General features: G+C 35.2%; 1 protein-coding gene across 36 annotated transcripts in view; it reads left to right on the plus strand.

The window, feature by feature from the left end:
- Window positions 1-16780, plus strand: part of UNC80 (unc-80 homolog, NALCN channel complex subunit) — a 218145-nt gene that overhangs the window by 77751 nt on the left and 123614 nt on the right. For all 36 annotated transcript variants that reach the window (XR_011439827.1, XR_011439828.1, XM_023642229.2 and 33 more), the window contains exon 22: window positions 8445-8617. Coding sequence is in view for 34 of the 36 variants with exons in the window: in XM_023642229.2 (XP_023497997.2) it covers window positions 8445-8617 (173 nt within the window). In the remaining 2 variants the exon portion in view is untranslated. The remainder of the gene's footprint in view (window positions 1-8444; window positions 8618-16780) is intronic.

Here is a 16780-nt window from a genome sequence, read left to right on the forward strand (position 1 = left end):
CTGTGAAGCAAAGAATATAAGTTCTTGTTGACATTTTTCTGATCATTTCTTATTATTTTCCTTACACTCCTTAACTGCATTGTTTCTGAAGTTCTTTTGATCTAAATAGCATTTCCTTTAGTAATATTTAGTACATTTCTTTTAGAATTAATTATCCTGTCAAAAAATATTGAAAAAGATGTGGAACACAATGCTTTCTTTAGTAAAATGATGGCAACTGTTCTTAATAAATTGGTTAAATAGGAATAAGTTTTTTGACCATCCATCCTGTCTTATGTATTAGTTTTATTACAAATTTGAGGCATTTATAAATCAATGTATTTTAAATCTTAATTATAGTAACAAATAATAAAAACAATTGGATTCACTAACAAGAAAAATATTATTATTTGGGGCCTATCTTAAATTCAAACTTTAAGTTCAAGAACTGTTAGGGTTACAATTTTTTTAAGGATGAGATTTCCTGTGATGTCTGTAACTATTAAAAGACTATATATATAAATGATTGATAAAGTAACATAGATAGGAATAATAACAGGAAGTTACCTGTACTGGTAGCTTTGGTAATGCCTAGTCAGTAAGTAGAGTAGCATTTTGAAAGGCAACTATCTGGAAACAAGGTTGTCCAGGAAATATTTGTCCTTTATGTGTAGGTTTTAACTGTGCCTTCTTTGTGCCATATAAGACTGTGTTTTGAAGTTTTTTCGCCATCAGATTGTTCTTGTGCTGCTTCATTTTGCACTTGATACAAAATATGCTACAGTAACTGAAAAAAATATGGAAAGTTTGAATATGAAATTTTGAATATGGAATATTTGCATCTGAAAAGGAAGTCTACCCGTAAGAAATTAAATGTGGGAAATTTTGATGATGATATTTTAATTATATTCTGAGCCATTTTCTCTACTTCTGAAAATTTTCAAACATAGACAAAATGTAAAGAGAATGGTCCAGTGGATCTGAAATATCCATTGCCTGCTTTCAATATTGATCAAAACTTTTCCATATTTCCTTCATTTATCTTTAATATTTTTAATGTGTTTTCAAACAAATCCCAGGCATCATCATTTCACATCTACATACTTCAGTATGATTCTGAGCCATTTTGAAAGTTGTAGGCCAAAAATTGGTCATTATTTTTATGCTGTGCCATAATTTTTGTCTTGTGGTTCAAAGGAATCTATTCCCTAAGCAAGAACTGCTTCCAAAGTATGTGTTCAATAAAAAGGTGGGTGCCCACCTTTTTCCACTAGTGGATATGAAGGCTGACATCCCTGTATGTGAAACACTTTCATGGTATACCTGGGCCCATAACTGTAAACACCCCCTTTAACTACCATGAATGCAAGTTGTTAAAGGGATAATTGTAACTCTGGATTTGATTTTCAAAAGCAAATTTGCAAACATTTGTGTTTATGATTAGGAGAAAAGTATTCACTGTGTAGCCTGAAACCACCAGTAGTGACACACTTGTGTGTAGGATACCTCACTTGAGAGCAACAGCTACAAGAGCCACCTTTGTGCTGAGGCAACAGGTGGGAAAGTGGGGCAGTGGGTAGAAGGGGTCAGAGTATTCTTGACAGAATAAGTGAGAAAGCCATTTCTGGAAATCAAATATATGACTGCTTAGTGAGGAGCAGGTGTTGGTAATATTGCAAATGAGGGTGTCAGCACAAATTAAGCCAAGCTCTCAGTCGGTGATTCTCATCCTGGGAGTATATGCTTAGGTGTCAGAGGTACATTTCAGAATCCTGAGAAAGGGCTTGAGCCTTGTTTTAAAAGCTATATTCAATATTATAACCTTATAAAAGAAAAACTAAAAATATATATGCTAGGAGCTATGGAGAAATCATGAGATATTTAATTTTTTTAAAAATATGTGCCTGGGGATTTAAAAAGATGATAAACAGTGCTTTGTGTTGTTCTTCCCTAATGTGTGATTCTTAGACTTTCTGTATCAAAATCACGTGGAGTATTTATTAAAAATATATATAACACCCAGACCTATGGAATCAAAATCTCTATTGATAGAACCTGATATTGTGCGTTTTAATAAGCTCTGGACTAATTCTCATTCATAGGCAGCTTAACTATTGAAAAATAAGGGAAGAAGGTTCAGTGGTTCCCCAAACTCTGACCATGGTGCAGGGTCAGGATGACTGCATCATTATTATCTGGGAGGCTTTACAAAGCACACATTTTTACACTCCACCTCTAGAGATTCTGATTCTGAAGGTCTGGATGAGATTCAGGAACTTCCCAGATAATTCTGATACACAGCCAGGTTTGGAAACCTTGGAATTAAATGACCCACCTACAAGGTCCTTTACAACTCTAATAGTCAGTGATTCTTTGCATTGTAACTGACAAATCAAGATGCTTTCCTAGATATAAATTTATTGTAACATCTGAAATTGCACAGTGATTGCCTCTTCTATAGAAACGAGAAGGAAGTTGTCAATTACAGGAAGAATCATTTTAAATATGCCCTACCTAATACATAGATATAAGCACAAAAAAAGTGGCAAAATGAGGAGGCAAAGGAATATATTCTAAGTAAGGGAACAGGACGAAATGCCAGTAAAAGAACTAAACAAAGCAAAAACAAACAATCTACCTGACAAAAAATTCAAAGAAAAAATCATAAGGATGCTCACTGATCTTGGGAGAAGAATGGATGAACCCAGTGAGAACTTCAACAAAGAATTGTAAAATATTTAAAACACCAATCAGAAATGAAGAATATAATACTGGAAATGAAGAATACACTAGAGGGACTCAATAGCAGAACAGATGATACAGAAAAATAAATCAGCGAGCTGGATGAAAGACTAGAGGAAATCACCCTAGCTGAATAGATAAAAGAAAAAAGAATTAAAAAGAACAAGAACAGTCTAAGGGACCTCTGGGACAACATCGAGCACACTAGCATTAGTATTATAGGTGTCCCAGAAGAAGAGAGAGACAAAGGGTCAGAGAATCTATTTGAAGAAATAATCGCTGAAAACTTTACTAACCTAAGGAGGGAAACAGACATCCAGGTACAGGAAACACAGAGAGCACCAAACAAGATAAACCCTAAAAGGTCCACACTAAGACATATTATAATTAAAATTCCAGAATTAAAGACATAGAGAGATTCCTAAAAGCTACAAGAAAACGCAACAAGTTACATACAAGGAAACCCCTTAAGGCTATCAGCTGAAATCTCAGCAGAAACCTTACCAGCTAGAAAGGAGTGGCACAATATATTTAGAGTTCTGAAAAGAAAAAACCTACAGCCAGGAATACTCTACCTGGCAAGGTTTTCATTCAGAATGGAAGGAGAGATAAAGAAGTTCCCAGACAAGCAAAAATTAAAGGAGTTTATCACCAAGAAACCAGCCATACAAGAAACGCTTAAGGGACTTATTTAAGTGGGAAAGAGAAGACCACAAATAGGAATAAGAAAATTATCACCAAAAAAGCAATAAAATCACTGATAAAGGCAAAAATACAGTAAAGGTAACAGGCCAAAAACTTATGAAGATAATGTGAAGGTCAAAAGACAAAAGTACTAAAATTACCTGTTTCCATGATAAGAGGGTAACAGATACACACACAAAGAGGTTAGATATCATATTAAAAACATAAAATATGAGAGGAGGGTAGTAAAAGAGTAAAGCTTTTAGAAAGAAGTCAAGCTAAGGACACCATCAACTTAATATAGATTGCTATATACATAAATATTATATAGGAACCTCATGGTAATCACAAATCAGAAACCTGTAATAAATACAAAAAGCTAAGAGAAAGGAAGCCAAAAATAGTACTAAAGAAAGTCATCAAACTACAAGGGAAGAGGACAAAACACAAAGAAAGGAAGAGAGAAGAAATACTAAAACACCCAGAAAAAAGTGACAAAGTGGCAATAAATGCATACTTATCAATAGCTACTTTAAACGTCAATGGACTAAATGCTCCAATCAAAAGGCATAGGGTGGCTGATTGGATAAAAAAACAAGACCCATTTTATGCTGCATATAAGAGACATCCTTCAGACCTAAAGACACTCACAAAATAAAAATAAAGGGATGGAAAAAGATATTCCATGCAAATGGCAATGAAAAGAAAGCTGGGGTAACAATACATAGAGAAAATAGACTTTAAAACAAGAGCTGTAACAAGAGACAAAGAAGGACAACAAGAGGATATAACACATAAGTGTCTATGCACCCAACATAGGAGCACGTGAATAAATAAAGCAATTATTAACAGACATAAAAGGAGAAATAGACAGTAATACAATAATAGTAGGGGACTTTAACACTCCATTTGCACCAATGGATAGATCATCCAAATGGAAGATCAATAAGGAAACATTGGTCTTAAATGACACATTAGACCAGATGGACTCAATGGATATATATAGAACATTTCTTCCAAAAACCACAGAATACACATTCTTTTCAAATGCACATGGAACACTTCCAAGATTGATCACATATTAGGACACAAAACAACTCTCAATAAATTTAAGAAGATTGAAATAATACCAAGCGTCTTTTCTGACCACAAAGGTAAGATATTACAAATCAACTACAGGAAGAAAATTAGAAAAGCCACAAAAATGTGGAGATTAAACAAAATGGTACTGAACAACGATTGAGTCAGTGAAGTAATCAAAGGAGAAATCAAAAAGTACCTGGAGACAATTCAAAATGAAAATACGACATGCCAAAATTTATAGAATACAGCAAAAGTGTTTCTGAGAGGGAAATTTACAGCAATCCAGGCTGACCTCAATAAACAAAGAAAATAACAGTGTACCTAAAGGAACTGGAAAAAGAAGAATAAACAAAGCCCAAAATCAGTAGAAGAAAGGAAATAATAAAAATCAGAGCAGAAATAAATGAAATAGAGAATTAAAAAACAGTACAAAAAGTCAATGAAACCAAGAGCTGGTTCTTTGAAAAGATAAACAAAATTGACAAACCTTTAGCTAGACTCACCAAGAAAAAAAGAGAGAAGGCTCAAATAAATAAAATCAGAAGTTAAAGAGGAGAAATTACAACAGATACTTCAGAAATACAAAAGGTTATAATATCTCCTTTTATATCTATTAATAATTGCTTTATTTATTTAGGTGCTGCTATGCTGGGTGCATAGTGTTCTACTATGAAAAGGTATACACCAAGAAATTAGAAAATCTAGATGAAATGGATAAATCCTTAGAATCATACAACCTTCCAAAACTGAATCAAGAAGAAATAGCGAATTTCAGTAGACCAGTTACCAGTAAGGAGATCAAAAGTGTAATCAAAAACCTCCCAAAACATAGAATTCCAGTACCAGATGGCTTCCCTGTTGAATTCTACCAAATGTTCAAAGAAGACATAATACCTATCCCTCTCAAACTCTTCTAAAAAATTGAAGAGGAGGGTAAGCTTCCTAACTCATTCTAGAAAGCCAACATTACCCTGATACTAAAACCAGACATGGACAACACAAAAAAAGAAAATTACAGGCCAATATCACTGATGAACATTGATGAAGAAATCCTCAACAAAATACTAGCAAATTGAATACAACAATACACTAAAAGGATCATACACCATGATCAAGTGGGATTTATTCCAGGGATGCAGGGATGGTTCAACATCCACAAATCAATCAATGTGGTTAACAAACCACATTAACAAAATGAAGAATAAAGATCACATGATCATCTCAATAGATGCAGAGAAAGCATTTTACAAGACACAGAATCCATTTATGATAAAAACTCTGAATAAAATGGGTATAGAAGGAAAGTATCTCAACATAGTAAAGGCCATATATGAGAAACCCACAGCTAATATCATTCTCCATGGAGAAAAACTGAAATCTATCCTTCCACGAACAGGAACCAGGCAAGGATGCCCTCTTTCACCACTCTTATTTAACATAGTATTGGAAGTCCTAACCAGAGCAATCAGGCAAGATAAAGAAATAAAAGGGATCCAAATTGGAAAGGAAGAAGTGCAACTGTCACTATTTACAGATGACATGATTTTATATATAGAAAACCCTAAAGAATCCACTAAAAAACTTTTAGAAATAATAAATGAATGTGGTAAATTTGCAGCATACAAAATGAACATACAAAAATCAATTTGCATTTCTATACACTAATGACGAAGTAGCAGAAAGAGAAATTAAGAATACAATCCCTTTTACATTTGCAACAAAAATAATGAAATACCTAGGAAAAAAAGCTTAACAAAAGACGTGAAAGATCCACACACTGAAAACTATAAAACATTATTGAAAGAAATTGAAGAAGACACAAAGGAATGGAAAGAGATTCTGTGCTCTTGGACTGGAAGAATTAACATAGTTAAAATGTCCAAACTTCCTAAACCAATCTATAGATTCAATGCAATGCCAATCAAAGTTCCAACAACATTTTTCACAAAAATAGAACAAAGAATCCAAAAATTTATGTGGAACAACAAAAGACCCTGAATAGCCAAAGGAATCTTGAGGAAAAAGAATAAAGCTGGAGATATCATACTGCCTGATTTCAAAATATACTACAAAGCTATAGTAACCAGAACAGCACAGTACTGGCAGAAAAACAGACACACAGATCAATGGAATAGAACCAAGAGCTCAGAAAGAAATCCACACATATATGGACAGTAATTTTCAACAAGGGAGCCAAGAGCATACGATGGAGAAAGGAGAGTCTCTTCAATAAATGATGCTGGGAAAACTGGACAGCCACATGTAAAAGAATGAAAGTAGACCATTATCTTGCACCATGCACAAAAATAAACTCCAAATGAATTAAAGACTTGAATTAAGACCTGAAACCATGAAAATTTTAGAGGAAAACATAGGCAGCATGCTCTTTGGCATCCATCTTAGCAGCATATTTTCAAGTAACATGCCTGACTGGGCAATGGAAACAAAAGAAGAAATAAACAAATGGGACTACATCAAACTAAAAATCTTCTGCACTGCAAAGGAAACCATCAACAAAATGAAAAGACAACCTAACAATTGGGTGAAGATATTGGCAAACCATATATGGGATAAGGGTTTAATATCCAAAATATGGAAAAAACTCATGCATCTCAACAACAAAAAAACCAACAACCCAATTAAAAAGTGGGCAAAAAATCTTGAGAGATTTCTCCAAAGAAGATATATGGATGGCCAACAGGCATATGAAAAGATGCTCAACATCATTAGCTATCAGGGAAATGAAAATCAAAACTACAATGAAATATCACCTCACTCCAGTCAGAATGGCTATAATTAACAAGACAGGAAACAACAAGTGTTGGAGAGGTTGTGGAGAGAAGGGAGCCCTCATACACTGCTGGTGGGAGTGTAAACTGGTGCAGTCACTATGAAAAGCAGTATGGAGTTTCCTCAGAAAATTAAGAATAGATCTACCATATGATCCAGCTATTCCACTGCTGGGTATTTATCCAAAGAACTTGAAAACACTAATGCATAAAGATACATGCACCCCTATGTTCATTGCAGCCTTGTTCACAGTAGCCAAGACTTGGAAGCAACCTAGGTGCCCATCAAGGGATGAATAGATAAAGAAGATGTGGTATTTATACACGATGGACTACTACTCAGCCGTAAGAAATGGTGAAATCCAGCCATTTGTGACAACATGGATGGACCTTGAGGGTATTAGGCTAAGCTAAATAAGTCAGAGGGAGAAAGTCAAATACTGTATGATCTCACTCATAAGTAGACGATAAAAACAACCACAAACAAACACATAGTAACAGAGATTCGATTGGTGGTTACCAGAGGGGAAGGGGTCAGGGGCTAGGGTGAAAGGGGTGATTTGGCACATGTGTGGTAATGTATTGTAATTAGTCCTTGGGTGTTGAACATGATGTAATCTACACAGAATTCGAAATATATTACAATGTACATCTGAAAGTTACAGAATGTTATAATCCAATATTACTGCAATTAAAAATGTGATAAACCAATGTTACCACAATAAAAAATTAATTAATTAATTTTTAAAATTTGCAGAAAAATAAAATAGTCTTTATGGCAAGAGAGCAAAATCAGAAGACAAATTAATGAGTAAGAAATGACAAATAAATAAATAATTAAATAAATAAACCTAAAGCTCTCATCATTTAGAAAGGAGACCTGGTAGCAAAATGATATTTATATATTCAAATATTTAAATTTAAATAAACAAATATTTAAATTTATATGTTTACATATTTATGTAAAAACCTGTATTTACATATGCCGTTTGTCACTAGATTCCGAAAGGTCAGGGTGTGTCCAAATAAGCTTTTGGATGGAGAGGAGGGAGGGGGAGTCAGAGGGAAGTTTTCAGGCCAACGCTACAGAAAACACGTTATTACAACTTTGAAGCTCTTGTTAAATCTGTGGTCCACTACACTCTTTCCTTCATTCATCCACCACAGGTTGCCACAGTTTTGACGACCATCTGTCTCCCAACCAAGATAGCGGAAAAAGCAAAAACGTCGTGAATCTGGGAGCAATCCGACAAGGCATGAAGCGATTTCAGTTCCTGTTAAACTGCTGTGAACCGGGCACAATTCCGGATGCGTCCATCCTGGCAGCTGCCTTGGATCTTGTAAGTTGTCAGGAGACTGCCCGCCCTGTTCCCGATTCCAGTGAATCCTGCTAATGGAGGGAAGGATGGATCCCTAATCCTAACCCTAACCGTGAGGCTGTGTTTTGTTTTGTTCTGTTTTCTGAGCGTTAGTGGCAAAAGGAGGAAGATAGGTGGTGAAAGAAAATAAAAAGGACAAAAATCGTAATAAATATGATCTGGGAAGTAGAATGTTTAGCATCATGATTAAAAATCTGTGAGGGCTCTGAAATCAGACTGCCTGCGTTAAAATCACTCGGCATTTACTAGCTAAACCTCTGTAAAATGAGAGTAAGAGTCATAATAATATTGTACCTACTCTTAGGGCTGGTGTGAGGATTAAATGAGATATTAGATGTAAAGGCCTCATCTCATGCCTGAAATATAGTAACTGCTCAATAAAGTAGGCTGTTATTATGATCATATTATTATTAGCCTTATGTCTGTCATGTGTTAGTCCTTTAAGCTCTGAGTCTTGGCTTAATTGTCTGCCAATTGGAGGAAAAATATGAATGAAGCATCAATTGAAGTTAATTGTGCAGAAGCGCTTGGACCCACCTATGATGTTACACACCTGAAAGGGATTAGGGAGTATAAAGTGGATCTTGTTTAGAAAGTATTTTTGTCTGGTAAACTAGGCCCAGATGTGAGTTTTGAACTCAGCGTCTCAATTTCCTTTATTTACTTCTGGTCTAATAAACTCTTCATATACTGTATAAACACTGGGTACAAAATACCAAGTATATATCAAGAAATAAAAGTGTTTTATTTTCACTTTTAAAAAAGAAAAACTAAAATGGACTTTGGTTACAACAAAAAACTTCAAACCTGTCTATAAACGATCCCTTTTCTAGGCTTTATAACACATGAATAATGACCACTGGTCACTCATATTTTATAGAAAACATGGAAAATCATCCAAACCTGATAATGTAATTCATGACATTTTTCTGTGACATTTGCAGCTTTTGCTCTCAGGATGTTTCATAAGCAGCAAGCCTGAAATGCAAATACCACTGGAATCACTCAAAATGATGACTTGTCATTATGTAAGATTTTTCAGTCCATTTCCCATTCGCGGATGTTGGCCTTTGCAAAGATATATTTTTTAATTCCAAAATGTTCAATGTGTATTGATGTATGCTACAGTGACTGTAAAATGTAGAGTCACAGGTCTCCAGGAGAGCAGAGCCTGGTGGCAATTAAGCAATCAAAGAACAACGAGATGCCTGTCTACAGCAAGAGAACTTGACAAGGCAAGGAGCTTAAGAAATGCTCGTTAAAATATCCACAAATTCCTATTTTGTAACTCTCAGATTTGCAATGATTAGAAACTGTTGACAGGGTATAAAATCAGACATGACTACATGGTGTTGGTAGTAGCGGATGCTGAGGATTTTTTAGGGAACAGAAGGAAGTCTTGGAATAACAGGATGACAGTGAAGGTGTGGTCATGGTGAATGGAGCGCTCATTGGCTCCTCTCTGAGTATAAGTAATTTTGAACTGGATACAGTCATGGAGGAGGGGCAGTTCTCTAAGTATCAAATACATCAAATGGCAAGGGGGTGGAATTTAAAAGCCTGGAGTCACTGTGGCTTACAAGATGCTCATCATACAATAAGTAATTAATTAACTCAACCAGTGTCTATGGAGAGCTTCCTATGTGCCAGGCATGGTGCTACTGTTGATGGTAACGCAACCACACTCAGCGGAGAGCTTCGCCTGTTTTGCACCTTTTCTTATGAAGATTATATTTGCAGAGTGATCTATTTTCCAGACTTCCTAGTGTACAACAGTCTAAAGTTAGTAAACTAATGACTAACATTTATTGCGTGCCTACTAGGTTTCTAAAGCAAAAAATTGAAGCTCAGAAAGACCAACTCACAGGGCAGGGCTACAAAGCCAGCAAAGGATAGAGGCAGATTAGAACCTGGGTCTGTCTTCACAGATCCTATATTTTGTACTCCACCATGTTGACTTTCTCTTAAAAAATTGTGTGAGATCACTATAGGAACTTACTTTTAAGCATGCAAAATTAATAAATTCTTTATTTTTTACCTGATAGTTTAAATGCGATTAGGAAAGTAAAGATGACAGAAGCTAGTGGAACGGTCATTAAACTCACAGTGACAATTGCGCATTAGCATTTTACACATGGTTTAAGCTGTAATGTCCAAAGGTGTTGCCGTGTCCATCTTTATCTCAGTCCTAAAGTCATAGCTACTTTGGAAAATTTTTAGACAAGTGAGGCATCAAATTTCTCAAACAACTGCCTAATGAGATTAAGGAAAATGATAATACCAAACCATGTTATTTCAACTCGTAGAAGAATTGAGAGAGAGAGCTAGGCAGAGCTGGCCAAGAAATCAGAAAATGATGGGATAATAGCATTTGGACAACTATCAGTGAAATAGGCACCTGATGACAGAGATGACAGATTGTCTTTCACTCACTGGGAAGGTCTAGCCCTCACACTTTCAGACATCCTGAGCGGAAATCTCCACATGAATATGTATCATGCAATGAACTTTATGGAGCAGCTCTTTTCATTCACTTCTCTTCCACATGAGAGAACAGAGGCCCCAAGAGCTGAAGTGACTTTACTCAAGGTCATATAAGCCGGTCAGTGCTCAAACTGGGCTCAGAGCAGAATTTTCTGATTCCCTTCAAGACTCTTAGCAATACCGTATGCTTTCTCAGTAAAAAAAAAATAATAATAAAATAAAATAAAATTAAATCAATCAGAATGAGTATCTCTTGATACATTGAAAATATACTTAAATGCATATGGTTTCCATAATAAAGAAGATTGTGAATGATTTTTAATGGTCCAAAAGCATTTGAATCTTTCCTTATCACATGAATACATGATGAATTGATAACAGGAAAATATATGAGATTTTTTAATCTAAAGGATCATACAGCACATTCACCCTCTAAGCCAGTGGTTCTTAACATTTTGGGGACATAGACTCTTTTAGGATTAGATGAAAGCTATGGAAGTTCTCCCAAGAGAAGTGCACTTACACACAAAATTTAGCATATAATATCAGAAGGTTCATGGACCAAAAACCCATTCATGAAATGAAAAACGTTAAGAACTCAATCTCAACTAAAGCATTATCACTGGCAAAATGAGACTCTTTAGTCAAGTAATTGGAATGATTTTATTAACATTTATTGATGATATAAAAACAGAAGGAATATTGCCTCCTACCTGGAAAGCTTTTAGGATTTATATAATATACATAGGCACGGGAGAAATAGGAGGCTTGTCACAAAGAATGCAACACATTTGAAGCTTGAGAAATCCCAATGGAACAAGTTAACACTGGTTTCTGACTGGAGAGTATTGTAAGAGCAATGTTGATGAATGCTTTGATAATCAAGTCTCTTGGGTGTTGAGATTTCATTCCCTCTCATCAAGTGGCTCTGGCCCCGTCTGATTTCCAACTGCTATAATGCTTACAGTCTCAAAGGAGATGTGATACAGGGGTTTTGAGGTACAAGTACACTCTATTCCTGGCTGTAGTTTGACTCCTACCATTAAGTTGGGCCAAACCCCATAGAAAACTTAAAATTTATTTTACTTCCCCAAAATAAGGCTATGTCCAAATAGTTGCCAAACCACTAAATTCTGCTTTCTTCCTTTCCTGTGGAACATACTCTGGCCCTGTTTTACCTCTAAATCTTATAATCTTGTGGTAAGAAATAAAATAAAGGCAGCTTGATGCTTATAATCAGTGTGTTGAGCCTCAAAGGGGCGTTTTCTGATCATTGTAGATGTCCAGTGGTGAAGTAGCTGCATTGGGAAGCAATGAGCTCTTTGTCTCTAGACTGGATTCAGTGGGGGCCAGTGTACAGTGGGCTTAAGAAGTGGGTGGTTAGTACAAGTTCTCTTCTTATCTGAGAGTCTTTGATTCTAGGTCAAAGCCAAGGAGTGTGTAGAGGTCAGAGGTCAGAATTCCAGAGGTCAGATTCAGTTAAGGATTATAGGAGCCCAGCGGTTTCCATTGTCAGACAAAGAGAGAATCCGGGTAGAGCTGGTTGGTTGAATAAAAGGGATAGGTGATGATAGTGGTAGTGGTGGTGGTGTGCTGGTAGTGGTGATGGTGGCAGAGGCGGTGGTACAGGATAACAGTAGTAACATTTTTGTTACACTTGATAGTTTATTAAGCACCTTCACATTCATTATTTTATTTATTTGTATGAGAGGAAAGGATCAAGCCAAGAAATCGTCCCCAAATAAGGGCACACTTAAATTCAGTTTCTCAGGTATGGAAAAGTGAAGGAACTGAAGTTACTGGTGAATTCTGAACAGTGGACTGAGGGGAAGGGAAATGTAGCTGCACGTCCCATGTGCTTGAATCAAAGTGGCATTCTGTGATTAGTTATTTGTACAGGTGTGACAACTGCAATTGTTTGTACCTGTTGATCGGGGTTAGGAGTTCCTCAGGATTGCTCTGACTTTCACAAATGTCTTCTGCTAAATGCGTTTTCAGCTTTTGCTTCCTCGGTCTTTGGCTTTACTTAATGTCTGATCTTATCTGCTTCCTGTCTTTCAGAAATGCATCACTTTTAAAATATGTTTTCCAATGCATTGTGCTTTTAGTCATATAAATATATGAATGTATATACAAATATGTATGTAAATATAGGTAGGAATGTTTATATTTCTATCTAGTATTGAGACGTAGGTGTAGATATAAATGACATAGATGGATAGATTGATGACAGATAGATGATAGCTAAATGACAGATAGATGTGCGGATGCAGTGCAGATGTCGGTGTAGATACGGATACAGATACAGACATAGTTGTAGATTCCGCCGTTTCGTCAGATGGGATTTGGAAGAGGAAGGGAAAGATGAATATGTTCTGTTCACCACACATTCCAGTTCAACACGGTCTCCCATGTAGCTTTTATATTGTCTGTTTTTGTTGGACTTTGAACTTATTTTTTTTTTTAAAGATTTTATTTTCTCCTCCTTCTCCCCAAAGCCCCCCGGTACATAGTTGTATATTCTTCATTGTGGGTCCTTCTAGTTGTGGCATGTGGGACACCGCCTCAGCGTGGTTTGATGAGCAGTGTCATGTCCTCGCCCAGGATTCGAACCAATGAAACACTGGGCTGCCTGCAGCGGAGCGCACGAACTTAACCAGTCGGCCACGGGGCCAGCCCCCTGAACTTATTTGTTAAGTGCAGCTTTAAGACAATTTTTGCATTATAACATAATTTTTATTTCAAAACAGTGTTCGTTGTTTTATTGCCTTAGTTATAGAATTTAAATGTGGTATTTTTTGGCAGTTTTCTTCAGAATTAAAAAGTATCAAGTGGAAGAAATACTAGGAATGTCAGTGTTCAAAGTCTTGCCCATCTAAAGGTTTTTGTTTGTTGTGAACAATCCTCTTGTCGTTATCGCTGTGACTACTAAACTTAGGAATAATTGGTTCAATTTTAAGTCCAACGCAGCTCTTCCTAGCACTCTTTCTCTTTAATATAAATTTAATAGATGTAACTGGAAGGCATTTTTAAAAAGACATGTTTTAGAAAGGACTCTTTTCACTTCTAAGTTTATATAATCGACAAGCACAAAAATAGATAGAAAAATTAAACAGCTTAACCAAAAGGCACATCTGTTTTCTATATATTCCACGTAAAATAGTCTATCCTTTTTTATCCAGTTGAATTTATAACATGTACAGACAGTGCTTTCTAATTGATTGGTAATTTATTTGCATGAGTGACACTCATAATAAGGTCAGTTTGCTTTAGGAGCAATTCCATGAATATAAGAAAAGCAGTGGGATCATAGAATTCTCCCTAATCTGTGCATGGAGAAAACCTAATTCCGGTTAATTATATAGCCTTATAAATAGATAGCTTTAGGAGGAGTGATTATATAATTTTTGTCCAAACTGGGACACTTTTGGGAGTGAAAGGAGGTGCTATTGATAATTATACCAGTTAAACAGCCATAACCGGAACTATCCTGGGGAAATTGAGACATTTGGTCACCATAGGTATAGTCACACGTTCAGAGTCCCTGCATCAAATTTAACCCACATTTGGGCTTACCGTCAATAGACTGCCTGGTCATCAGTGCAGACCAGCTTCTTTCAAGGAGATAAGAACATATGCATAAGAAGAATTGTCAAAGCAAAATAATACTGTGTTCTCTTTTGAATCATAAGAAAAGTTTAAATAATTCAGTAATAACCCAAACTAAATCATCAAATTATTCACTTAATTCTAGTAGTACTCTTATATCATTGAATTTTTTAAAAGATTATAACTATGAAATGTAACATAAAAAGAATGTGTATCATAAATATGTAGAGTTTAAAGAAAAAAATTTAAATACCACATATCCACCACATATCTGACGCAATAGGACATTTCTGCTTTCTTTAAAATCCCCTGCATTCTCTTCTCTAACCACACACCCCCACCTCCCAGAACACACTGCTCTCTTGAATTTTGTTTTACTCTTTCTTGTGCTTGCTTTATTTTACCACATGAGTTTGTGTCCCTAGGGAATATATTGTTTTGTTTTACTTTCTTTGGCCTAGATTTGAGGTTCATTTACGTTAAAGCATGTTGTCCTCTTTCTGTTCAGTGTTAAATTTGAGTTCCTCCTTCTTGATGCTTTCAGCATTATGACATTAATTTTCACTCATGAATCGTATTGGTTTGAATATACCACAGTTTACGTATCTATTCTGTGTTAGATGGACATTTTTATTTTTTCAAAATTTTGGCTATTTTCAATAATGCTTCCATGAATATTACTGCATATGGGCCTTGATTCACAATAGTTATCTAAATACACATAAGGATGGAATTATTGAGTCAGTTTTACTCTATGATGCCAAAGCATGTTTCAAAGCAGTTGCAATGATTACACATAGGCACTAACAGTGTATTAAAAGCTCTGATTGCTCTGTCTTCTTGCCAAAACTCGTATGTACAAGATTTTGATTTTTACCCATCTGATGCATTAGAGTAACAACACTTTACTCTATTTCAACCTTAAGTTTATTTTCTAGATTTATTTACCAGTCATGTTTCACTTCGGTGAAAGATCCCATTAATGTCTTTTGTTTATTCTTTTATTGGAGGATTATTTATCTTTTTATTGGTAATTTATAAAGACAGTATAGATAGTGTCAATAATAATCCATTTTCTGTTCTTTGCATTGCATCGTCTCCCAGTGTGTGGCTTGTTTTTTCTTCATTCCTTATGCTGTATTTTAATGAAGAGAATATTTTAATTTAACGTAATTTAATTCATCAAAGTTTTCCTTTATGGCTAGCATTTTTTATGTCTTTTTAAAGAAATCCCAAGATAATAAATATATTCTTAGATTTTCCTCTGAAAGTTTTAAAGTTTACATTTCACACTTGTCTTTAACTAGAATTTACTATGTGAATGGTAAGGATAGGAATTCGTTTTCTTTGTTTTCCTTTTGTTGACGTGGAAGCATAATTATTCTAGCATAATACATTGACTGGCTCATCCTTTACTCTCTGATGTTCGGTGCTGTCGTCATCGTGTGTCAGGCTTCCATACATGCATTGCTGAGATTCTGAGCTTTTCTATTCCATTCCATGTGGACCCTGAGTGATTCTATTCTGTCTTAATGGCTGGGACTTTATTCATCACCTAGACTATTCTTGGCTCTTGGCTCTTCCATGTGACTTTTGTAATTAGCTTGTCAGGTTCCATGAAAATCCTTTGATTTATTCTTGGAATTCTATTGAGTCCACAGATAAATTTAGAGATGGTTGAAATTCAGATCTGAATTGATTATTCAAAGGTTCTATTTCTTTCTGAGTCAGTTAAGTAATTTTAATTTTTTCAGTAATTTACCAATTTCACCTACATTTTCATATTTGTTGGCATAAAATTGTAACATTTTCTTATTAGTTCTTAATCTTTGCAGCAGCTTTAGGTATTTTATCTATTTTTATTCCTCAAAATATTTCCTTTCTTTTTTGATATTAGGCTTGCCAAATATTTGTTAATTTCATTAGTAGTTTTTAATGACCTTCTTAATTTTCTCTATTGTGTCTGTAATATTCTCTAATTCATTAATTCCTGCTCTTATTTTTGTTATTTCCTTCTTTTCACTTTTTCGT

The sequence above is a fragment of the Equus caballus genome, chromosome 6, assembly GCF_041296265.1.
Source record: "Equus caballus isolate H_3958 breed thoroughbred chromosome 6, TB-T2T, whole genome shotgun sequence".
NCBI lineage: Eukaryota > Metazoa > Chordata > Mammalia > Perissodactyla > Equidae > Equus > Equus caballus.